Source organism: Tamandua tetradactyla, chromosome 2 (genome assembly GCF_023851605.1).
Source record: "Tamandua tetradactyla isolate mTamTet1 chromosome 2, mTamTet1.pri, whole genome shotgun sequence".
NCBI classification, from domain to species: Eukaryota; Metazoa; Chordata; class Mammalia; order Pilosa; family Myrmecophagidae; genus Tamandua; species Tamandua tetradactyla.
This window is the reverse complement of record NC_135328.1, coordinates 144,801,772-144,828,223: the sequence shown is the minus strand read 5'-3', so window position 1 is coordinate 144,828,223 and position 26,452 is coordinate 144,801,772. Positions and strand designations below refer to the sequence as shown.

General features: G+C 36.5%; 1 protein-coding gene and 1 long non-coding RNA gene across 2 annotated transcripts; one reads left to right on the top strand and one right to left on the bottom strand.

Annotated features, from left to right (window-relative positions):
* Nucleotides 1-3,583: 3,583 nt before the first annotated feature.
* On the bottom strand, nucleotides 3,584-6,924 carry LOC143674038 (uncharacterized). Its single transcript, XR_013170832.1, has 3 exons — nucleotides 6,759-6,924; nucleotides 3,792-4,008; nucleotides 3,584-3,682 (listed from the first exon to the last, which is right to left on the bottom strand). It is a non-coding gene; the product is annotated as an uncharacterized LOC143674038 (long non-coding RNA).
* Nucleotides 6,664-21,145, top strand: FBXO5 (F-box protein 5). The gene is made up of 5 exons (XM_077149307.1): nucleotides 6,664-7,373; nucleotides 13,927-14,638; nucleotides 15,729-15,819; nucleotides 17,312-17,494; nucleotides 19,161-21,145. Exons 1-5 carry the CDS (start codon nucleotides 7,298-7,300, stop codon nucleotides 19,410-19,412), a joined length of 1,314 nt encoding a protein of 437 aa, XP_077005422.1. The 5' UTR covers nucleotides 6,664-7,297; the 3' UTR covers nucleotides 19,413-21,145.
* Nucleotides 21,146-26,452: the final 5,307 nt, after the last annotated feature.

Here is a 26,452-nt window from a genome sequence, read left to right as displayed (position 1 = left end):
CTCAAATTGTTTTGTGCTAATACTCACAAATATTTTCTTGAAAAGCTTGGATTAATACAGTTGGAGATAATACGCATCTTCTTTAGAGATAATTTCTATAAATTTCTCAATGTATTAGTAAAAAGCATACAAGGTAATCATCACTATGGTTGTAGATATGACAGTAAATACTTTATTAGCATGGTCTAGTCAGGAGACAAATCATACCAATAATATGAAGAAGGATAATTTTAACAAAGAACTCTTAAGCAACAGTAGAATTAGCTGTAAAGAGGGGATAAAAGAAAAACAGTACACTAGGATTGAGAGAGAATACCCAAAAAGAACAGACTTGAAAGGGGGCTCCCCTTTCCCAAGGTGGAGAATCAGTAGAATGTGGCTGCTGCCCAGTTTGTAGGAAAGTTCCCTGGGTTGCCTTTGGCCAGAGCTTATCTACAGCTGGTGGGCCAGGGTTTGTAAGCAGAGAATCTCAGGGACCAGCAACAAGAAGCCTGCCACCATGTCATCAAAACTTGTTGGAGCTAAGGACTGCTAGGTGTTCAAAAGTACTCCTGACAGTTGTGCCATAGAAACAAGAGGAAAGAAAGCACATTAGAGTCAAAGAAGAAAAGCCCCTTCCTTCTGCAGTTAACCTCCACCACTCTCTATTGAAAAACTTAGCATGGTACCATCTGGCTTTTTGAATGAAAGGAAAATATTTTATAGGTTATTAAATATTATAATGCACTTAATTTCTCTTTACCGATTTTAAAAAGGTGAAAATTGAAAAACTAGGATTATTGTGAATAGTCTTCAGTGTTGGATTTCATTCTATAAATAAGGGAGAGCTATTAAAGTTTACTTCCCAACTCCCACCATTTCCTTCCACCCCTACCCTTAACCCCATGGGAAAGGAAAGTGTCAAAGAACTGTACTAATTAAGCTGGAAAAGAACACTTGCTCTGTTTTTAAACTTCCAGTCCATTAGAACATCATACTTGGTTAGGAAAAAATCATAACCAATCCATATTGGTGGATTTTAACAAGAACATAAATTAAAAATATTTATCAGTAGGTATATTATGAACACATACAGAGTAATTAACAAATTCTGGTTTTTTTAACTAACATGGCTCCTACTTCACTTTTCAATCTAATAGTTATTGTTACACAGTCATGTAAATTTTGAAATCCAGGAATAGGTAAAGGTAATGCACCATCATTTCTGGCATGAGGTTTACTGGGAACTAAGATTAACATTCTAAGGGCCTTGGCATTTTGTCTATGTTTGTACCAACAACTATCTTAATTATAAAGCATGCACTGTCAGTCCACCCTGCCTTTGCTTATACTGTCTCTTCTATCTAGAAAACATTCTCCATGTCTCTGCAGACAGATTTCAAGATCCAACTTAAAGGCATCTTAGCCCCTAGGCAGAATTAATTCTTCATATGTATTCCCACAGTACGTTACCATACCTGTATGATAACCCAATGTAGTAAACTTACTAGTTTATTCCTATTTCAAGACTGTGTGTTTTATAAAAGAATGAGAGGGAAGTAGGTCAGGGAATTCAATGAATAAGCACTAATACACCTCACATTGTTTCAGTGGACAAGATTGTGTTTTCTTAATTCTTGTCTCTTCAGGACATTACATTATGCTATAAAAGGCACTTAATAGATGACTAAGCCACAGTTATATCTCAAGTATGGTCCAGAAATCTGGTACATTGTTCATAAAGAACCAAAACAACTTAATTTCAAAAGGGCCTACAGAACCAAAGCTAATCAAAACTCAGTCAACTAGAATGGTCCCATTACTTTTCTCCCTGTCTTCTCTCAGTCTGCATATAAATATGCCAGATTAATCTTTCTAAAAACAGCACTCTGATCTTCTCACTCCTTTGCTCAACAATTTAATAGGTTTCCATTGCATCCCAAATAAAATTCTTAGCTGTGCATTCAACACATCCATTATCTGTATCCAGCATTATTTCTTATTAGCGCATTTCACACAACACTCCCTTATGCCACATCAAATTAATTCTTCCTGATAAAATGTACCCTGAACTTAAGCTTTCCCTCATTTTGTTCCTGATTCCATGGAAGGCCTCTGTGGTAATTAGGTTCAGGTGTCAACTTGGCCAGGTGACGGTGCCTAGTTCTGTTGCCGTGGACATGAGCTAATAGCACCTGAAGCTCATCTGTCACTAATTACATCTGCAGTCATCTGGGACACATGCCTGCTTCAATGAATGATGTTTGATTTAATAGGCTGGATGCTTAAATGACAGAGCTCAACACAGCACAGCCCAAGCAGCTCAGCCCAGGCCTTTGGAGATGCAGAAAGGAAACACCCTGGGGAAAGTTGTTGGAACCCAGAGGCCTAGAGAGAAGGCCAGCAGAGATCATCCTGTGCCTTCTTGGGTAAGAAAAACCTCAGCTGAAAGTTAGCTGCCTTTCCTCTGAGGAACTATACGTTTTTAACTAAATAAATCCCCTTTTATTAAAACCCAATCCATCTCTGGTGTGTTGCATTCTGGCAGCTTTGGTACACTAGAGCAGATATGGTACCAGAGAAGTGGGATGCAGTTTGCAAATATCAGACATGTTAGAACAGTTTTTTTTATGGATAAGGGGAAGATTTTGGAGGAACTGTGAAGAGAATGATGGAGAAGGCCTAAAGAACAGAAGACTATTGGTGTAAATGGAACCACTGCCAATCTGGACAAATGGGGACACAAAAGGGACAAACTGGAATTTGCAGGGTGAGTGTCATGAAAGCTAGGGTCTGAAGCCAAGAAACCTTGGCTGGGAGAGTGGATCCACCCATATACATGGAGAAGGTAAGTCCTCCAAAGGTAGAGGATGCGCCTCCCACCTCCTTGCAGTGGAAGAGTCCTGCTACCTCAGGCCTTGGAGATGGTACAGCACGCTCTTTGGGGGACAGCCTGGCTGCCACCACCACATGGAGGGTTTGAGTGTGTGTCCCAGAAATGGCAGAGAGCCCAGGTGTGGCCCCGAAGCTTGGAAAGGGTGGAGCCATGAAAAAGGTGGCCTCCTTTTCTCCCCCAGGTTGATTTGGAAAGAAGCGGGCCATGAAGTGGGCCCTTGGAAAGGGTGGGTCTGCCACTTTCTAAAGTCAAAGGATAAATGACTTTCAGACTTTGAAATCCAATGCAGTGTGCCCTGCAGGTTTTTAGAACTGTTTGGGTCTTGTGACTCCTGTGTTCCTTCCAATGTCTCCCTATGAAAATGAAAATATGTATCCTGTGACTGTCCCTCCTTTGCATATTATATTAGCACCAGATAACTTGTTTTGAGATTCATAGGTCCACAGCCAGAAGAGAATTTTTGCCACTTTAATATCATTTAAGGTGATGTGTATACTTGCCAAGTTGACATGTGATAGTTAGGTTCAGGTGTCAACTTGGCCAGGTGAAGGTGCCTAGTTCTGTTGCTGTGGACACGATCGAATAGCATGTGAAGATCATCTGTCACTGATTACATCCACAGTTGGCTAGGAGACATGCCTGCTGCAATGAATAATGTTTCCTTTAATTGGCTGGATGCTTAAATGAGAGCGCTCAAGCCCAAGCAGCTCAGCCCAGGCCTTTTCAGATGCAGAAAGGAATCACGCCAGGAAAATTCGTTGGAATCCAGAGGCCTGGAGAGGCCAGTAGAGATCGCCCTTTACATTCCTGTGTAAGAAAGAACCTCAGTTGAAAGTCGGCTGCCTTTGCTCTAAATAACTATACATTTTTAACTAAATAAATCCCCTTTCATTAAAAGCCAATCCATCTCTGGTACCATTCTCGCAGCTTTGGTAGACTAGAAAGGTCTCCTTCCTCTTCACTTCCTCAGAAGATATCCCCTACAGCAATGGTACTCAATGGGGGCAACGTTGCCCTCCAGGGGACATCTGACAACAGCTGGAGTATCTACAGATGGTTTTGGTCATCACAATCAAAAGAGGAGTTCGCTGATGGCTCCTAGTGGTTACAAGCAAAGGATGCTGCTGAACATCCTACAATGCAAAAGATAGCCCCTTGCAACAAAAAATTATCTGGACCAAACTGTTAATAGTGCCAAGACTGAGAAATCCTGTCCTACAGCATATTCCCATATTCTCACAGATAGAAATAATTACAATGTTCTACAAAAATTCCCATGGTAACTTCAGCAGTATTTGACCACTTCAATATTCCATTATAGCCATATTCTGTACACTTCATCTGCCACTCCAGTCACTCTTTTATTCAAGAATTATTTACTAAGCATCTATTATGTCTTTTAGATAGTCACATAGTGTATAGTAAGCACAAGGGCAGCTGCCATGTCCCAATCATTTCCATGTACTGCACAGCATCTTGCTGTTTTAAGTCTGAAACTAAGAATTTGTTGAAAGAATTAGGGCAATTTGCTCTGTACTTCACTGTGCACCTAAAAAGCCAACAATTCTGATACTGACTGATAGTAAGAAAGAGGTATATACCATTTGTGGACATCTAGTAAAATTCAGAATGGTTGATTCTAAGAAGTTTCTTACTAAAGATGAAATTAACTGATGCTCAAGAAACTGCTAAACAACTGTCAATTAATACTATTTCACCACAATCAAATAAAAGCCTTTAAAGGCAATGATTAAGAAATTCTTAAACCAAAAAAACACTGACAAACTACCCTTGTATGCAACATTATGCCTCACTTTATATTACCCTACATTTCCATAGTGATTTTGCTTTTTCTAGTGTTAGCCTTTTTCTGAAGGAAAAAAAAACTGCTGTAAAACGCCTTTCAAATTATGTTTAAGACCCAAAGATTTATTCCAGGCACTCAACTATTTAATATGACATATATCCCTGCTCAAATTTCATATTTCCATCTACATCTGAAAATAGAAGGGTGAACTCTAAGGTGAAACAAGGGAATTGATACTATAAACAATCAAGATTCCAGTAAATATTATTCCCTAGCAAAACATAGGGCAAACTACCAGGGATTTGAAATCCCACAGGCTGGGATCAGGATCTTCACTTACTGTGTGTTTCTCTAGGAATTAACTTACACTAAGTACGATCATCATAAAATCAAACTAATGCTAAGGTTATCATGAGAATTAAAGGGTAACATTTACAAAGCGCCTAGCACTAAAATGAAGCTATTACAGTTTTAAAATTATTTCAACAAATCACTTCTTTGTTACAATCACTTTAACAGCCACCTCTTGCAAAAGCAAACTTCAAATTATGTATCTAAACCCACAAAGTTCTGTAGGATCTGAATTCTGCCTCATCTACCGTACTCTTTGCTCACTGTCCTCTGGTCAGCCATTCTGATCTTCCTTCTAGCCCTGGAACGTGTCAAGCATGTTATGAGCATGTTTCTTTCACTATCTTCCTTCTGCCTATTAAGCAGACCTACGCATTGCCAGCTCACCATTCGTATTTTGGTTCAGACTCAGAAACCTTCTTGATCACCCAAAGTACTTCAGCTATGTCCCCCTTCTCCACTCTCTACCCTCATTACATTTTTTTTCTCTTTCATTAATTTGTATTGTTTGTCAATTTCTTTCCTTAGTATGTAAACTTCCTGATAGGGATTTTGTCTTTTCAAACCTGAATTTCCAAAACCTATCACCAGATACAGACTACACTGAGGCGAGTGACGCACGTGCTGAGGGGTCAAAATTTCAGTAAACGAGATGAACACTATTGAACGTAATATAAAAAAATACAAAATATCCATGATGAACTAAATATCACAATTTTACATAAAGACAATATTCATACTGCACTTACACAATATGCCCTAATATCAGCCTTACCTTGTTAACTCCGATTCTGCCTGTAAAGGATTTGCCACCAACTGAACTGATTACCTACTCTAAGTAAAATACTAACTCTTCCAGAGGATGCAGGAGAGCAAAAGGATGGAAAATAGCAAAATGGAAGTTTAGGTTCTGTTTTCTCTGTCCTGCGGAAGCAGTGCATACTACAAAAGCGCAGTCTCCGGAATGCACTGCCCAGCTTAAGTACATATGCCATTAGTCAAAGGATCAGAATGGATAATAACACTGGGCAATTTGTGATCACTTAACCGACACCCATTTCTACCATTCATCACAAGAAATACACGCACTTGGCCAGGAGTCTCCAGTCCAAGGAGGTTGGGGGATTGGACTTGCCGCCGCAACCAGATTCTGATTATTTATTTATTTAATGTATTTATTTTATTTATTTATTTTTGTAGTAGGGCTACTATTTCTTGGGAATGGTGCTTGAGGAAAGAAACAAAAGGCCAGGAAGACATGGATATAAATTCAACTATCTTAACTTCCATACAAAATAATGGTGAAGAACCGCAACTGAAAATAAAAATAACACGCTTAGAGAACTGACTCTCTCGCCCATTCTCAATCGAAAGCTCACAGGGCACTAGGCTCCCAGGGTCTCCCGCCCCAGCAGTGGCTGAGCCTGGCGCTCGGCGTCCGCAGGCGCACGTAGGGACTGTCCCACCCGCCACGACCTGCTCCTCTTCTCCCAGAAAGAAACGCTGGGAAAGGCGGGGGACCCCAATGCGCAAGCGCCAACCCGCCAACTCAGCGCCCACTGCCCACCAAAGGAGCCTGCGCAAAAGCCTGGGGAGAGGGCGGGGACAAATTAGGAGGGAGCTAGAGCGCGCGCGTAAATGCTAGAGAGGCGGGGTAAGTAAGCTTGGGGGAGGGTTCGTGTTCCGAAAAGTTTGGATTCTCGGCCTCCTAACGTCGCCGCTCACCAAATTACTAATTGGGAGATGAGGGAAGAAAGTCGACTTCCCTTTTTACTCGTCGGAGATCTCCAGAAGACCGGAGCTGGCTTCAGGCTGCAATCAAGATTCGGGAGAGGCCCATTCCAGAGACGGCAAATGGCAGCGTGGCGGGTATGCGCATGCGTGGCGGGACTCCTCCACGTGCGGAGAGCCAGGGCCTCCCCGCCCCAAAGGCTCCGCCCTGCCCCGCCCCTGGCTTGCGCATCCTTCCGGGCCTGCGGAGCGGTCTTGATGGAAGCTGTGGGACTTAGCGGCTCGGCCCCGCCTTCGGAGCTGCTCATTGGGCTCGACCGCGGACGTCCCCTCCCACTAGCTTCTTATTGGCGCGCGCGTGAGAGCGACGCACCCCATTGGTTTGCGTAGATTTGGGCACCAAATTCAAAGATTTTAAAAGTACCAGCTGGCGCCTTTTGGAAGACACGGCTCTGCAGCCCTGTGAGTCGGTCAGTGAGATCTGCGGCCTGCATCGTTGTTCTTCTCCTTGAAGCAGACCTCACGGCCCTGGTATGAGCCAGCGGCCCTGCAACTGCTTGCCACGAACACTTACCTCGACAGCCGCCGGGGACCCGCGGGCCTTGGGCGGTAAGGCAGAGAGGAGAGAGCGCGGGGCCGGAGGCTCTAAGAGGGCTAGGGCTGAGGGGTACCTGCAAGCCCGAGCCCCTCCTGAGCCCGAGCGTGCGGCGGGCCCGGGGCGGGTGGCAGCTCTGGGCTTCGGGGAGTGGAGTCCGGTGTGCCGAGTCGGGGTGGCTGCTGGGGTTCTCTCCTGGGCGTTCTTTGACTTTTCGCAAGACCTATCTCTTTCCCCACCCCCTTAAAGAGGCGCCAAACGCCCCCTCCCCTCCCCCACCCGGCCTCCCGCCCTGACAGGCCCCCCGAGCCGGCGGCTTCCAGGTGATCCGAACGGCTGACCCCTAATTCCCCCTTTTCCATATCTACCTTGCACTCTCAGATCCAAGTTGAAGCTCCCCGACTTTTCGCCTCAGTTTCGCAGGCGGGCGCGGGAGATCGTGCTCGCAGTTATCTCCCGCCTCTGTAAGTCCCGCGCCCGGAGGGGCCATCCCTCAGACCCTACAGCATTTCCAGGGTCTGCCTCCTCGCTCCCGCCAAATGGAGGGACCACTACCCCATCGGACCAAACTGATTTTAGATCCCCACACAAAAACACTAATTTTCTCGTTTTTATTCTTCTACCCATTAACTCAGCCCCATCGCCTGGAGTCGAAAACTTAGGGGAAGAAAGTACTCTTTTATACAGAACTGAGAATTTTTCCGTATTTAGCTGATTTTGTGAGAAATGAAGAATTGGATTTTTTTTTTTACCTGTGCCTCTGAATAAATAGATATTTGACTCCAAAGCTTGGATAGACTGGAAGGTACAGAAATAAACTCTTGTTTTTATATTCTTTGTTGCTCTCACTAAAAAGAAATGCAACAGCATTTCTTTTACCTCCGAAATTCTCAAAAATTAAAACATTTAGTGATATGATTTTTAACAAGTGTTTATAGGTGATCCTGAATCAGAAATCTCCCTGTGAAATTCTGAAACTTGATGGTTTTATTAAGGAGTTGTTTTTTGTTTGTTTGTTTGTTTTTTACTAACCCCAATAGTCTTGATCACCTTGCGCCTCAGGGTACTTAGAATATTTTCTGTATCCTGGATTTTTTTTCCTTGTTTACAGATTTGAGAAAGTGAAATAAATTAATTGCTTCCAAATATTTTTAGAAGGTACATGCTTCCAAAATTTTCTCTTACAGATTATGGCTGATTTGCATGCCATATGGCCTGTCTTAAATTCTTAATTAAAGGAACGGCCAGGCATAAAGATGGGCACATGGTGGCTATCTGTAGTTATCGAGGAAAGTAGAACTTAAATATTTAAGCACTGTAGCCTAGTTTAACTATTGTTTTTTTTTAATACGGCATGTCCTGTCTATATTGGAAGGTTACAGAGAAGGTAAAACTGTACAGTTAACTCTAATACCACTTTTCACAATTGAATCGTGAAGTTGGTAAGTGATAAGTTTTTAAAATGTAGTATGTTGAGTCTTTACAACAACTCCCATGAGGTAAATAATAGTACATACCTCCATTATAGAGAAAAGGAGACTAATGGAATGTTCCAAGGTCACAAAGCTAGGTAAAAGCCTGAGCAATGATTTTCATTTGAATTCATCTGAACTCAAGCCTGAATTTATCTGACTCTGTCCTTTTTAGTTGGGAAGTATATTTTGAAATGTATACTTCTGTGTGGAATGTATTTGGCTCCTTTTAAATATTTGTGATTGCAAAGTAAGGAACGTGAAGGTATTTGACTTATTATGGATAACATGATAAATATCCTATTGATTAGACCCTTTGTGAGGGATTCTGACATGCATTTAATTATTTTATTGTTTATCCCCACTTCATGGATGAGAATATTGAGGCTTTAAGACTTCATCAGTTTTTCCCCAACTCAGTGAATGGCATTTTTTACCTTAAGTATTCTCATACCTTGAACTCCACAAATTTTTTATTATTCTTCACTCATCCGGATTCAATATATTGGCAAGCTCTGTTGACTTTAGCTTCCAAAATAGATCTTGAATATATTCAATTATCTTAATTTCTACTGCAGTCATCCTATTCCAGGCTCCCCAACCTTTCGGACTTATATGATACATACTCCTAACTTCCCTGTTTCTACTTTTTGCCTTACTAAAATCCACTCCTCTGTAACGGCTGATAATCTTAAAAATTTAAAACTGAATTTTCTCATATAATCACGAAGGCTCTTTATCGCATATTGACTAAAATCCAACCTGCCCCACCAAGACTATGGACCTTATTTTTCAACCATTCTCCCCTAGCCCACTAAGTTGCAGCCGTATTTTTATCCTTGAACGCTACTACTACCATTTTCCTTGCTTCCTGTATTTTCCTCTGTCTGTAACTCCCTCATAAGAAAGACTTTCCGATTTCAGAATGTCATCTCTAGAAGATCATCCCTGACTAATGCCCCTTCTCCCATCCTGTTACTAAGTGGGCAAATGAAGCGGCAGAACTAGACTCAACCCTCATCTATGTGAATGAAGAGTTGATGGAATCATGTAATGTTTTCTCTTTCTGAATAATTTCAGACCAACTATATGACACAGCTTACTTTAGAAAATTTGACTTGAAAATTGGAGAGCATTGAGTTAGTTAAGAGACATAATAGGCTCTAGCCTGTTTCAGTCTGCTGCAGTTTTTTAAAAAGTATTACTTCAACTTATTTTGCAGTATTGTAAATGAAGATCAAAAGTACATAGCATTTATTTCACATTTTAAAATTAAATGTATAACCAAGGCCCAGATCTTGGTTTCTAATACCATTTTCCAATAAAAGGAAGCAGGGCAGGAATAGGGAAAATATGCCTGGAGCATTTCATAGTGCTAGACAGTAAAGAATGTTCAAAAAGCAAAATGATAAGAGTTATGTCAAAGAGACCCTGGGGCTAACTGAAAGCTCATGATGACAAAAGCTGGAACAATTTGAGCAACAACATAAATAGCATAGTATTGGATTATAACCTAGAGTCCTTATAATGGACTTTATATAATTTATATAATCATATAAATGATTGAATAAATAAGTGTGGGAGAGAATAGACAAATTTCTATTCTGTGCAAAAGAATTCCAAAACATATTTATGTATTTCCCCTCAAAGAGGTGGAATATAACTCCACATTCCTTTGTATAGGCTGCACATAGTGACTTCCTTCCAGAGTCCACTGTGGAAAGGTAACAAATTTATAGTGGCGAAACTTGACAAACACTAACCTCAGCCAGTACATTTGATAAGAATGATGACAATGGCACTTTACTGCTGTGGTCTTTCTTCCCAGAATCATGACTTCAGTCTAACCATTTAGAGAGACAGAGGACAAACTCAAATTGGGGAACACATACAAAATTCTTGACGGTACTCAAAACTGTCAGGGTCATCAAAAACAAGGCTAGTTTGAAACTCAGAGGCAAGCTAAGCTAGAGACATTATGACTTAAAATCGTGTGTCCGGGTTGGGATCCTGAAACAGGAAAAAGACAGTAGATTAAAAAAAAAGAAAAATGGAGATCCAAGCAAAGTATGGATTTTAGTTATGTTTCAATATTAATTAGCTGTGAGAAATATTCCACAGTAATACTTTAATAATAAGGCACTGGATTTTAATAATAGGGCACTGGATGCTATATATACAGGAACGCTACTATCCTTTGAATTTATATGTCTGAAAATACTCTAAAATAAGTTCATTAAAAAATTTTTTAGCTAAATTTAGTTATACAAAAATTTATATTGGCAGGAATGTGAAAGTGATTAAGTTCCTTAAGTGCCTATTCAGTAATAAGAGTATAGATTGTAGGGCTGGTATTGAATTAAAAATACAAGAAACCCACTTTTTTGTATTATATATCTTCTTATGTGTCAGGCACTGTACCATTTGCTGGGAATTCTGTGGTAAGCAATAACAGACATGTTCAGCCTTTAAGGAGCTTACGGTAATCTTAAACAAATTTAAAATTGGTAGTGCTAAATAAAGCAGGATTTGGCCAAGTCTGAGAATACCTCACTTTTAAAAAATAATGAATTAGGAGACAACAGAAAGTTATTCGAGGCAGAAAAGCATAGTGTACAAAGGCCCTTTGACAAGAAGTCATTGTTTTTAGGGACCGAAAGAAGTCCAGCTTAAATGATAGAAGAAATGTACCAATGCGACAGTTTTCTTCTGGCACAATAAATTCTGGCTTTTATAGGGAGTATAAATGTGAAACATTTAAAACTAGAACAATATAGAATACTATTCTAAGTACCTCACTTCTGGAATGAGATAAGTAGAAAGAGCATTGGATTTACATTCAAGTTTTTTCTGGCTCTTACTGCCCATGTGAATTTTGGGCGAGTTACTTGGCTGAGCTTACATGTAAAAACAAGGTAATAACACCTCCCCACCCTATTTCACAAGGTTGTGAGGACCACCAAGTGTTTGGAAACAAACTAGAAACTACCGAATAAATGTAAGGCATTTCAATCATTACCTAATTTGCATTATGTGCAACCTTTAAGATGTGCTTCCCTAAGTTGTTTCTGGTTATACCAATCAGAAAAGGGTCTTATCTGAAGAAGCCATTTAAAGGAAGAGCTTCTTTTCTTAAATCCTTAAGAAAATGAAACACTTCAGATTGAAAATGGTGCTCTTAAAGTACTGTTCATATTCAAAGAAGTGATACTGAATGAAAAGGGCTCAATGGGGTCAAGGAAAATGCCTTTGTAAAGAGGTTTGAAATATAGTTTTAGGCTGCTAAGCAAAGTAAGGGGTGTGCCTTGTGGGTGAGTTCTACTTTTTTATCCTCTCAGATAAATTGTAGTCACATGTAAATCAAATTTAATTCTTTTGTTGGGGCAAAATTAGAAATCACTCTTGGGATTTTCCACTCTTGTCATTTGTTTTAGGATTAGGTTTAGTATTGTAATTAAAATTTGTATATCTTTTCTTTACTTTTCGTGACTCTGAACTTTTAGTTTAAAACTTAATTTTAGTTTTAGTACAAAGTTTAGTGGGGTCCTGAAGCACATGCTGTGTGTCATCCTGTGTGTCATGTTAGGCATTTAAGGCTCTCTAGCTACCAAATTATCTTCTATCAAGGTAGTCTTGGTACAGTGACTTGAAAGACTGCTCTAAGTAAAGAAGGTGAAATTAATATGGATAGATAACTACTAGTACATATATTTATAGGAAAAATTGTTACTATATATGTTTGGCTTGAGATATGAAGGTAGTAAATGTGGTACATTTGATGCATATGAAGTCCATACTTAATCTGACATTCAAGGCTTTCAGAGGATTTCTTTATATCCCCATTCTTTCTTCCCCTGCTCATATCCTCTGCCTTCAGCAACGTTAAGTAGTTTTTCTGGACCCATCTGCCATATTCTTTCCTGGCCTTCTGCCTTTGTTTTAGCTTTCTTTTACTGAATGCCCTTCCCAACATCTGCTACTTGACAAAATCCTAATTATCCTTTAAAGCAATAGTTCTCAGTTGAGGAATGGGGACCATTTCACTGTCCCCAACCCAGGACTTTGGCAGTTCCTGGAGACATTTTTGATTCTTGTAAATGGAGGTGGGGGGTGGCTGGCTGGCATCTAATGGGCAGAGGCCAGGGATGCTGCTAAACATCCTGCATACTTAGGATAGCTCCCAGCAGCAGAGAATTAACCAGTTCAGAATGTCTAACCAACTTAAAATTCTCCCTGCTCCATTACTTCTTAATTGATTTCTTAGGTCGTGGAGGCATGGAACGTGGGATAACAACCTTCAGTAAGCTTTTGGCTTTCTTGAAACTTAGGTTTTAATAAGTATTCTGATTTCTCATTAACAATATCCATAAATGCATAATTTAGTAATAGTTATAACTTATTTCTCCCTTTTATTCTACGTATCATATGTACCAAGTACATATATTTATATTTAATTTATTTATCCAAAACAGTTTCCCTAGACTCCAAGTATTGAAACGTAAAGCTTCATTGCAATGTGTTCTCGTTATTTAGGATATTTGAACAATTAACTCACACTCACTGACCTGCCACTATCACCTTTATGTATCTCATTTTGTACTGGTAGAAGCATCATCCTTATTTACCAAATCTTAACTCTGATTGGTAGCTGAACCATGGATTCTTTTGGTATTTTGATTAGTTGATTGATGTCACCTAGAGCACTAGATGATAAAAATAAAACTTGGAAAGAGAGTGGGATTTCAGGTGGACCTTAACTTAAGGGTGTTTAAATGTTTTTTCTTAGTCCTTTTCTTTAAGCTACTTGTAGATTTCTTGATTGTTGAAAGGCTTACTGTAATTCCTAATGTTTAAATAATATACGAATCTTACTTGTTACTTTTCTTAAAACTATTTTGACTATTAAAAGATGTGAGTAATGTCTTATATTGTCACATCTCATTTAAACTTAAGGAGTTTCATAGCTGTGTAGGCAAAGTGCACACAGACAATTTTAGGTGCTGAAAGAGTGTTAAGTAGTTAAATTTATGTATACTCCAGTTGTGTTGTGTGGACATTTTGCCATTAAGGAATAAACGTTATATTCTTTTTGTAGGTTATAAAGAAGAAAAAAACACTCTTTCTGTCAAGATGAAGTGTGGTTATAAGTGCAATCATGTTCATTCTGGACTTAAACCAGTTAAACCTGAGGATGGAAGAATAGGTTCCTACACTCCTGCATATTTGGAAGATTCATGTAAAGACTGCATTAAAGACTATGAAAAGTTGTCATGTATTGGATCACCAATTGTGAGCCCTAGTATAGAACTTGAAACTGAAAGCAAGCCCTTACATAACAAGGAAAACCAACACGTGCAACAAGCGCTTAATAGTTCAAATGATATAGAAGAGCTAGAGACCAGCAGACTTTATGAAGACAGTGGCTATTCCTCATTTTCTCAGCAAAGCATCCTTAATGAACAGGAAGAGGGTAGCCTCCCCCTGGTGGAAAATTACAATGACAGTCCACAGCCCCACCTACTACAGACACAAAGCCCTGACCAATATCCCAATAAAAACTTGCTGCCAGTTCTTCATTTTGAAAAAGTAGTTTGTTCAACATTAAAAAAGACTGCCAAACGAAATCCTAAGGTAGATCGGGAGATTCTGAAGAGAATTATAAGCAGTGGAAATTTTAGACTCCAGAACATAATTGGCAGAAAAATGGGCCTAGAGTGTGTAGATATTCTCAGTGAACTCTTTCGAAGAGGACTCAAACATCTCTTAGCAAATATTTTAACACAGCTTTGTGACATGGACTTAATCAAGTAAGTATTGTTGCTTTGAGTATATTATTATAATCACCTAAACTTTCCACCAGGTCATACAAAGGCTGATGTAGAGTTGTCTTCTGTAGTATTTAACTAAGGTGTAGTGACGTGCTCAATTGTATTTTACTAACTGTATACCACTGGATAAAAGGTAAATTTTTTAAGATGTGCATTTATTTCATAAGTGTACTACTATTAGATTGGAACATTTGTTCTTTTTAGTTCTGAGATTTTTAACATGTAAGCTACATCTTTCAGGCTTAATTATAAAACAGTAGCCTAATTAATAGCCTACAGGTCCAATAAGCATTATGATTTTTGTTGTACCTGAAAATATAGAACTTTTGTTATTTTTAGGCCATTTTGGATGTAGGACTCTCTTAGGCTTGACAGAGATTAAACTATACAGCAACCCACAAACAGGCATCTTTTGCTTAAGAACCTTATGCTAGGCTTTTCCTCACTCCACCAAGGAAAATCAGGTCTGAGGTATCGTAAAATGACTATATACGTTACTGAATTAGATTGGATTAAACTCACCTGGATTCGTTTTTGGATTACTGAGAAGTTAGTTAGAGGCACTCGTGGCAAGGGTGACTTTAGACTAATCTTTATAACATATAGCTAAAATAAAACATAAAAATGTAATATATTAATTTTTATTGTTGCCTAACTTCTTGAGGGATAGTCATCATAAGTTCTACTTTTTCTATTAATGTATGGACTTTTTAAAATTGATTTCTGCCAGTAGCAGTGTATCTTAGGGTACTTTGAAATTTGCTACAACTTTTGATATTTGTAGTTAAAATAAAAAATAATGTACAAAGCAGTGGCTTTTAAGCCTAGGTACACTTAGGATTACTTGATGGGGAGTTCTTTAAAAAAAACTGCTTTTAGACTAATTAAATCAAATGACTACACATGGAGAATCCCTACCTCTTAAATGCCCCAGGCAATTTAATGTGCAGCCCCATGTAAGAACCATTGCTGATAGAAATTTCTTTTTTGCACTAGTAATGTTTCTGAAATATGCTCATATTAGTTTTTAGTAATGCTTTGTTTCTTCTATAACCATTTACTTTTCCAGTGTGGCTAAAGTGAGCACAACTTGGAAGAAAATCCTAGAAGATGATAAAGGAGCATTACAATTGTATAATAAAGCAGTGCAAAGAGTTACTGTAAGTCTTTGTAGTTGATGTTTTCATTTAAAATTATACTGCTAATGCTCTATTAACTTTAAATTACTCAATTCTTAGATAGCGAGAATTAACCACGTGGACCATCTTGGTTTCCATTTGTGTGTATGTGTGTTTTCTAATCTTTAGAAATACTTTTATTTGTACTTATAAGTTATAAAGAAATAGCATAAAAATTCTTTTCAGTTATCAGAAAAGCAGTCAATTATCAGCATATTGAAGATTCTTCATATAGGAGGGAATGCATTTACTCTGCAAAATACTTAATAGCTTTGGAGATGTTTCTGAGAGTCAGAGAGTCAATACCTAACTAAACGAAAGTTCAGGCCAGAGTTGATCATTTAGAAGAAGCTGTGAAGAAGACTGAAAAGGAAAGGTTAGAAAACTAAAAGGAGAGCACATTTCATGCAAGCCAAAGGAGGAGTGCTTCAAGGAGGAGCAAGTGATCAGTGATGTTAAATGTGGTAGAGACATCTGTAACCTCAACTCAGCCAAGATAATGAAGTACCTTAGTAAAGTATTAATCTACTGAGGCTGTTAGATCCAGTTTATAAGGAATTTCTTTGAGGGAAAAAATAATCCTTGATTTATGTTCATTATAATGCATTACAAGGCTAGGATATTCTATTTATTGTAATAAATTGTCTCTAGAGGATATTGAATTTCCCAGTTAATTAGATAATGCCATAATTTATTTCTATTTGTGTTATAGTATTTTTCTCTAGTGGAAGCTAAAACATATTTAATATCTTGGGCCAGATTATATACAGCATTTTTGGAGCTACATTAACCCTTTCCTCCTTACTCATTTTGCTGAATGCAACAATAACCTTGTATTCCCCTATATATATATAGGCAAGTTGGCCTCATTCGTCTATATAATCAAGAATAGTTTCACATTAATCCCAGAAATCATCTCCTCATGTAGTCAGTTATTTATTGTGAGAAAAAATATACATTTGAGTCACAAAACAAAAGTTCAGAACTTAGAATTAGACTTAGGAGGAAATTTATGCTTCTATTCAGTAGCTATGTAATTTTTTTTTACTAGCTATGTAATTTTTAAGCAAATATTGCTTAAATTCTTTAATTTCTTGATTCACAAACTAGTGTTAATGGAAAATCTGATCTGAGAGTTTTTAATCTGTCATAGTACTGAAGTGGCACTTAAAAGTGACTACTACCATCTACTGGTGGTGAGAATAATCTTTTGTTCTATCAATAGTACTTTTGTAAATCATGTATTAAGTGCTGTGTAGACTAAACATGTAAAGTGCTCTTCCAGTTGCTGGTTCGTAATGTCTGCCAATGATGTTAGTTATTAGGCTTTAAATGTCTAAGTATAGTTGTGTATCTGTAAAATAAATTTAACCTTTTTGCATGTAATGAACATAATAAAAATGCCTGCTTATTGAGAATATAGGAATGAAAATATTTTTTAAGTCCTGTTAAAAAACTTTTTTTTCCTATTTAGGAAAACAACATTAAGTTTTCACCACATGCTTCAACCAGAGAATATTCTGCCTTCAGAACAGCATTAGCTTCTGTTCAAAAGTCAGCAGTCCAGACTCTCCCCCCCAAAAAAACTCAAACCAGTTTATCTAATCAAGATGATCAGAAAGGTTCTATATACAGTCGACACAGTGAATTTTCTGAGGTAATTTTTTATCAATAAATGAGAAATATGGGTCATTTACTGTTAAAAGGATTTAGAGAAAATGGAAAAAAACTTTCAAGGTCAAAATGTAAGTTGGCTTTAGAATTATTAATGGGGCTCATATCTTCTTGGCCCTTTACTCACTAAAATATGTGGGAAACCAGCTGAAAAATATTAGAACCCAAATTATCAAATTAGGAAAGTATACAAATGTCTTTTTAATGCCGAGAAAAATAGAGACCATTTGGCATTGTTTTTAAAAATTTCAGTGAGTTTTGAGATCTAACTTGGATAATTAAAAAGCAACCTTGATTTTGAAATGTCTGTAATTTTTGTTTCATCTAAAACTGGCTCATTGCTACATTTTGCAATTGCTGACTTGAAGACTTGACACACAAAGGCCAGCTTTCAGAATTTCAAGATATCCTATTATACCTTGAAATTATCAGATGGAGTTTATTAATAGTTTGTCCCCATGTGAATAATTTTGCAAGCTTAATTTAGAAAACTTATTTAAGAGTACATGTTTGTTTGTTAACTTTTTTATTGTATAATATAACGTATATCCAAAGCAAAGAGAGAAAAAAGCAATAGTTTTCAAAGCACTCTTCAACAGGTAGTACAGGACAGATTCCAGAGTTTGTCATGGGCTATCATACAGTCCTCTCAGATTTTTTTCTTCTAGCTGTTCCAGAATATAGGAGACTAGAAGGCATAAATATTTTATCATAATCAACTTTTTTTTGCTTTTTTGTGAAAAATGACAAATACAGAAAAGCAATAGATTTCAAGGCACAGCACCACAATTGTAGAGCAAATTTCAGAGTTTGGTGTGGGTTACAGTTCCACAATTTTTGTTTTTTACTTCTAGCTGCTCTAAGATAACTGGAGACGAAAAGAGATATCAGTATAATGATTCAGCAATCATATTCATTTGTTAAATCCTGTCTTTTCTGTATAAGTCCACCATCATCTTTGATCTTTCTGTCCCTGTCTTTAGGGGTATTTGGGCTATGGCCATTCTTTATGTTGGAATGGACTGTCAGTAATATAGGGTTAGGAGACAAACTATCTAATGTTCTAGAGAAGCTGGGCCCTCAAGGTTTCAGGACTTACCTGGTCCAGGAACCCATCTGGAGGTTGTAAGTTTCTGGAAAGTTAAGGAGTACATGTTTTGAAACAAAATGTGTCTAACTCGAATGTCTAACTGTACACTAATAAAATTCAGTTTCTTCCTTAAATGTTCATGATATACTGACTGGTAAGATATGCAGTTTATTTTTAAAGCATTAAATTGAGTATCTCCTACATATCAGGTACTGCGTAGGTAAGAAAATGTGACCTTTGTAGCTTTACAATCTAGAATGGCATATAAAATGATAAGTGTTTCAAAAAAGATAGAACTAGAAGTGAAAGCAAACAATTCATTGAGATTAGGAAAACTTTGCAGAAAAAGTGACCAAGTTTATGTTAAACATTGACGCTTAAGTGCATTCATTAGGTAAAAATATTTGATAGTATATTTGGAAAGCTTCTTAATGGCAGGACTTGCCTTGTGGTTAACACTGGTGCTTTCATATTTCTTCATGGTGTCATTGTGATCATCTTGATTTTATTAATTGAATGGCATTCAGTCCTTAACTTAGGTTTGGATTTTAATTCCTAGGTGGCTAAGACATTGAAAAAGAATGAAAGCCTCAAAGCCTGTATTCGCTGTAATTCACCTGCAAAATATGATTGCTACTTAAAACGGGCAACCTGCAAACGGGAAAGCTGCGGATTTGATTATTGTACAAGATGTCTGTGTAATTATCATACCACCAAAGACTGTTCTAATGACAAGCCTCTAAAAACCAGTTCTAAAATGGGACCTCTGCCTGGTACTAAAAAAAGCAAAAAGAATTTAAGAAGATTATAATCGTAGTAAATCAGTTGTAACTGGCTTTGAAGGTTGGTTAAAGGTTAGGTTTTAATTTTAAAAAGAAATAAATAAAAATGAATGTATTGATATTTCAGTTTTATATTGAAATCAATGTATTATGTGGGATTTTTTGCTCTCTTTAAGAGGGCACACAACCTCTTAAAGTATTTTATAATTTATTGTGAAGAAAATTTAGAACTGTCATTATAAATCAGAAAAATTATGTGATATTTTAAAAAGGAAAATTAGCTAGGCAGTTATCTGATATTTATAATTAAGAGGGTAAAATAAAACAGGTTCAATTTTAAGGTAAAGGATGTAATTTTACCTAAACAGTCTTAAATTTAAATCTTGATTACCATCTGTTATTTGGGACATTTTATTTGCCTTACCAAATTAGCAACAATTGAATTATCAACTTCTGGAGTCTGTTATTTAAGTGTTTGCATCTTTCCATCTTTCTTAAATTTCATTTTCAATGTATGTTTCCAAAAATAGCTTTTGTGAAATCTTGTTTTCCTTATTTCTGACCTCTGTTTAATATTTTTGTACATATGTAAATATTCCTGTGTGTTTACATGTCAGTGTATGAAAATAAATGTCTTTTATATACATGTGTAAAAATAAAGTTTGCTATTATCAATAATATTGCTAAATGCTTTAATAAGTAATGTGTACCATTTTTATAAACATCCTAATCTTGGAAACAGCTGAATTAGGTAGCTATAGTAGAGTCATCTGTGCAGGCATTGAATGGATTCTGTTCCTCCGGGGAACTTTATAGGTTCTGAGGCTTTACTTTGGTCCAGGGTTCCTCTCCACTCCCAGTATCGTAATTCAATACAGTTGTGTGTAGTACAATCTTGAAATAAGCGGCTCAAGATGATATAATACAGGAAGGCCACAAAATATCCTTTGGAAAATGCTGGTATGTTAATTTATCCATCACAAAACCAGTTAAACTAAAAGTTGAACAGCGAGGAAGATTAAAAATATAGAGAGTCAAATGCAATATTAGCCTGCAGTTAGCATTTGTGATAATAGCAAGAACCCAGTAAAAGGACAGTCAAGTAAACAAAACCCTTAATCCCAAAGTTGAATCTTTTGGTTTGAATTATGAATATAGAAAGTCTTAAAGGGTTGAATTAGGAGAAGAGACCCTCCAGAGATTTAAAGGTGGCTCTCAATAAGTCCTAGGAGGAATTAAGTGCTTGGTCCTGCAAACTTCTCAACTGAAACCTAATGTAGAGAATTTATAGTAAAGGGGTTTATACGTGTGGCTTTTGTCTAAATGGAATGAATGCCAATAACAGTAACAGAATCATTCAATTATGTTTATTTTACATGGTTTTAGTAGCTTTTAACAGGAAAAGTTGATGTAAAAATTGACGATATGTTTAAAGTATATAATTGGATAAATTTTGGCATACATCTGTGAAACCTCCACAATTAAGGTAGATACAGATCTGTCACTCCAAGTTTTTCCGTGCCCCGTGGTAATCTCGCTTGGTCCCCAGGCAATTGATCTGCTATCCTAATCCTACTAGAGTAGGATTGTCTCTTCTAGAACTTTATATAAATGAAATCTAAGTATGTACTCTTTCCCTGAACATTATTTTGAGATCCATGAATGCATCAGTAGATCATTCCGTTTTTACAAAATAGTATACCACTGAATATACCACTTACATCACTTTACCCAATCACCTGTTGATTGAACATTTACCTCTTCAGTGTTTTGCTATTACAAATAAACATATTTTGGACATTTGTATACAAGTCTTTGTAAGGACTGATGCTTTCATTTCCTTTGGGAAGATATCTAGGATTATAATGACTAGATTATATGGTAGGTGTGTTCGGTATTTAAATGAATTCCAAAATGCTTTCCAAAGCGGTACCATTTTATGCGTGCTGTGTGTGATTTTATGATCTTATGATCTCATTCATTAATAAATCTAATGTTAGCTGTAGTCTCACAGAGGCCCTTTATCAGTTTGAGAGCGTGTCCTGTTTCTGGTATGTTGACAGTTTTATCGTGAAAGTACACTGAATTTTGTCAAATCCTTTTTCTGTATCTTTTGAGATGAACGTGTTGTTGTTTCCCATTCTATTAATATTGTATATTTGATTTTCATGTGTTGAACCAATCTTGCATTCCTGGGATAAATCTCACTTTTTTTATGGTGCATAAATCCCTCTTGCATGCTTCTGAAATTCAGTTCTCTACTATTTTATTGAGTACTTTGGCTGTACATTTTTTTTTTAATAGTTCATAGTTTACTTGAGGGTTCACTGCATCGTTCAGTCTCATGGATTTTTTTTAAATTTAATTCTAGTAACATACACAACCTAAAACTTTGCCTTTTAACCATGTTCAAATATATAATTCACTAGTGTTAATTACATTCACAATATTGTACTATCTACCACCACCCATTCCAAATTTTTTCATCAACCCGAAACAGAAATTCTGTACTAATTAAGCATTAATTCCCCATTCACTATCCCACCCAGGCCCTAAGGTCTGGAAACTTGTATTCCGGTTTCTGACTCCATGAATTTATTCTAATTATTTCATATCTGTATTCTGGTATCTGATTCTGAGTTTCTTCTAATTATTTCATTTCCATAAAATCATACAATATTTGCCCTCTTGTGTCTGGCTTATTTCATTCAGCATGATTTCTTCAAGGTTCATTCATGTTGCATATATTAGAAATTTTCTTTTCCAAGACTGAATAATGTTCTAGTGTGTGTGTGTCACATTTTGTTTATCCATCTGTTGGTGGACACATGAGTTGTTTCTATCTCTTTGGCTATTGTGAATAATGTCACTATGAACACAGGTGGTCAAGTCCCTGCTTTCGATTTTGGGGAGTTTATACCTAAAAGTGAGATTGCTGGGTCATACAGTAATTCTATACTTAAAATTTCTGAGGAACTGGCAAACTATTTTTGACAGGAGCTGCACCATTTTACAATTCTTACGAACAATGAACAGATGTTCCTATTTCCGCATACCCTCTCCAAAACCTATTTTCTGTTGTTTAATAGCAACCATTCTAGTGGGTGTGAATGGTATATCTCGTAATTTTGATTTGCATTTTCATTGGCTAATGATGTTGAGCATCATTTCATGTGCTTTTTGGCCATTTGTCTACTTTGGAGAAATACTTGTTAGAGTGTTTTGCCCATTATTAAATTGGGTTTTTTGTATTTTTGTTGTTGAATTTTAGGATTTCCTTATATATTTACCACTTAATGGATTTGTAGTTTTCAAATATTTTCTCTCGATTTTGCAGGTTGTCTTTTTTTACATGGTGAAGCCCTTTGATGGACAAAGGTTTTAATTTTGATGATGTCCCATTTATTATTTTTTTCTTCAGTTGCTCATACTTTTGATGTTAAGTCTAAGAATCCAATGCATAATACAATCTCCTGAAGATGCTTCCCTATGTTTTCTTCTGAGAGTTTTGGTACTTATATTTAGGTCATTGATCCATTTTGACTTGATTTTGTATATGGTGTGAGGTCGGGCTCCTCCTTCATTCTTTTGCATATGGATGTCCAGTTTTCCCAGCACCATTTATAGAAAAGGCTACTCTTCCCCTATTGACTGGACTTGGCACTCTTGTCAAAGTAAATTGATCATAAATGTGAGGGTTTATTTCTGAACTCTGAATTCTATTCCATTGTTCTGTAAGTCTGTCCTTATGCCAGTACCATGCTATTTTGATTACTGTGGTTTGAAATAAGTTTTAAAATAAAAAAGTGTGAGTCCTCCAACTTTTGTTAGTTTTCAAGACGTTTTTGTCTATTCAGGGCCTCTTGTCCTTCCATATAAATTTGAAGATTGGCTGTTCTATTTCTGTAGGAAAAGCTGTTAAAATTTTTTATTGGGATTACATTGAATATGTACATTTCTTTGGGGTAAAATTGCATTTTAACAATATTTAGTCTTCCATCCCTTGAACATGAACTGTCCTTCCATTTATTTAGATGTACTTCCATTTCTTTTGAGAATGATTTGTAGTTTTCCTTGTAAAGTCCTCCATGTTCTTGGTTAAATCTATTCCTTTCAGTTGCTACTGTGAAGATTTTTTTTTTTTTAGATTTCCTCTTCAGCTTTTTCATTGCTAGTGTATAGAAATACTGCTGATTTTTGCATGTTGATCTTATACATCACCATTTTGCAGAATTTGTTTATTATTAGTAGTATCTTTGTTGTTTTTTCTGGTGTTTCTATGTATAGGATCATGTCATATGAAAAACATGTCTTCCTTTCTAATTTGGTGCTTTCTGTTTTTCCTGGTCTAGTAAAATTAGACCAGGAAATTACCTGCTGTAATTAGAACTTCCAGTTCAATGTTGAATAACAGTGATGAAAATAAGCATCTTTCTACTATTCCTGATCTTGCAGCTTTCAGTCTTCCACCATAAAGCATGAAGTTAGCTGTGGGTTTTTCATACATGCTCTTCATCATGTTTAGGAAGTTTCCGTGTATTCCTAGTTTTCTGAGTGTTTTTATCAAGAAGGAGTGCTGGGTTTTGTCAAATGCATTTTCTTAAGTCAATTGGAATGATCATGTGGGGTTTTTTCCTCCATTCTAGTTGTGTGGTGTATTACATTTATTGATTTTCTTATGTTAGACTACAGTTGCATAATTGGGGTTATGTCCCATTTATTCATGGTGTACAACTCTTTTAACATGCTGTTGGATTCAGCTTGCTAGTATTTTGTTGTGGATTTTTGTTCATGTCATGAATAATATTATTTTCTTATGGTATCTTTATCTGGGTTTGGTAGTAAGGTAACGCTGGCCTTATAGTTTAAGTTAGAAAGGATCCTTCAATTTTTCAGAAGAGTTTGATCAGAATTGGTGTTAATTCTTCCTGGGATGTTTGGTAAAATTGCCAATGAAGCCATCTGTTCTTATGCTTTTCCTGTTGGGAGGTTTCTGATTACTAATCCATGTCTTTACTTGGTCTTGATCTGTTGAGATCTATTTCATCTTGGTCAAGTGTAGGTAGTTTGTATGTTTTTAAAAATTTGGCCATGTTATTTATGTAACTTGCTGATATACAGTTGTTCATAGTATCCTCTTAAAATCTTTTATTTCTGTGAGGTTAGGAGTATTGTCTTCTTTTCATTTCTGATTTTAGTTATTTGTTTCCTCTATTTTTTATTCCTTATCAGTCTAGCTAAAGACGGTCAATTTTATTGATCTTGTCAAAGAATCAATTTTATGTTTCATTGATTCTATATATTTTTTTTGTTTTCTATTTCATTTATCTCCTAAAATTTGTTATTTCCTTCCTTCTGCTTTCTTTGAGTTTACTTTGCTCTTCTTTTTGGGTTTACTTTGCTCTTCCTTTTCTACATCGTTCAGCTTTGAGATCTCTCTCTGATTTGAGACATATCTTCTTTTATGATGTAAGCATATAGAGCTGTAAATTTCCCTCTCAGCACTGCCTTTGTATCTTCCCATAGTTTTGGTATGTTGTGTTTTCATTTTGATTCACCTCAAGATATTTCCTAATTTCCTAGTGATCCATTGGCTGCTTGAGAGTGCATTGTTTAAGTTCAACATGTTTGTGAATTTTCCATTTCTCCCTCTATTATTGATTCCTAGTTTCATTTCATTGTGGTTGGAGAAAATACATTGTATTATTTCAATATTTTAAAATTTATTAGGCTTGTTTTGTTACCTAACACATGGTCTGTCTTGAAAAGTGATCTGTGTGCGTATGTATTCTGCTATTGGGTGAACTGTTTTATGTATGTCCATTAGATCTAGTTGGTTTATAGCATTGCTCAAATATTCTGTTTCCTTATTTATCTTATGTCTGGATGTTCAATTTATTATTGAAAGTGGTGCATTGAAGTCTCCTACTATTAAAGTAGAATCATCTATTTCTCCCTTCAAATTCTTAATATTTGCCTCAGATATTTGGGGGCTCTACCATTAGGTGCATATATATTTATCATTGTTATTTTCTTTTAGAACTGACCACTTCATCAGTATATAGCAACTTTCTTTGCCCCTCATAGCAATTTTAATCAAATTTCCAGCCAATAGCCCTGAATAGTAATTAAAAGAAATGGCTGCCTCCACGAGATGGATCAGCATTAAAACATGGCTTTTCTAGGGTACATAATCCTTTCAAACCAGCACACAGGGCATAGTATTCTAGACTGATCTTTAATTCTTTTTTTAATTTCAGCACTTTAAAGATGTTTTCCACTCTGTTCTTACTTGCATTGTTTCCAACAAGAAATTTGCTTTCAAACTTTCATTAGTCTGTACGTAATTTCTTTCTCTGATTTTTTTTAGAATTTCTGTTTATCGCTCCTTTTGAGCAATCTGATTATGATATTCTTTAGTGTACTTTTCTTCATGTTTCTTCTGCAGGGGCTCATTGTCATCTCAGATCTGTATGCTAATATTTTAAATAATTTTTAATCAAAATAATTTTCATTTTTTTTGTGGAAAATATCTGGCCAGTATTTCTTCAAATAATTTTTTCCTACTTCTTCCTCTCTTTCTTTAATTGGGGAATTCTAATTACATGTACATTAGGACATCTGAAGATGTGCTGCACTTCATTTATGCTCTGTTCATTTATGAGATTTGGGGGAAGTTTTTTTTTTTAACCTTTTTAGTTTGTTTTGGATCATTTCTAATGCTTTGTCTTCAAGATTACTCATCTTTTCTTTTGCAATATCTAATCTGCCATTAATCCTATCCATGTATTTTTTCCACTTTTTTGTTGTACAGTATAACATACATACAAAGCAAAGAAATAAAAAAGAAATCGTTTTCAAAGCATTCTTCAACAAGTAGTTACAGGACAGATCCCAGAGTTTGTCATGGGCTACCATACGATCCTCTCGTATTTTTCCTTCTAGCTGCTCCAGAATGTAGGAGGCTAGATGACATTAAATATTTTTGTATCACTATAATCAACTTTTTTCCCCTTGATTTCTGTTCTACAGACATGGGTTACAATTCCACAATTTTAGATTTTTACTT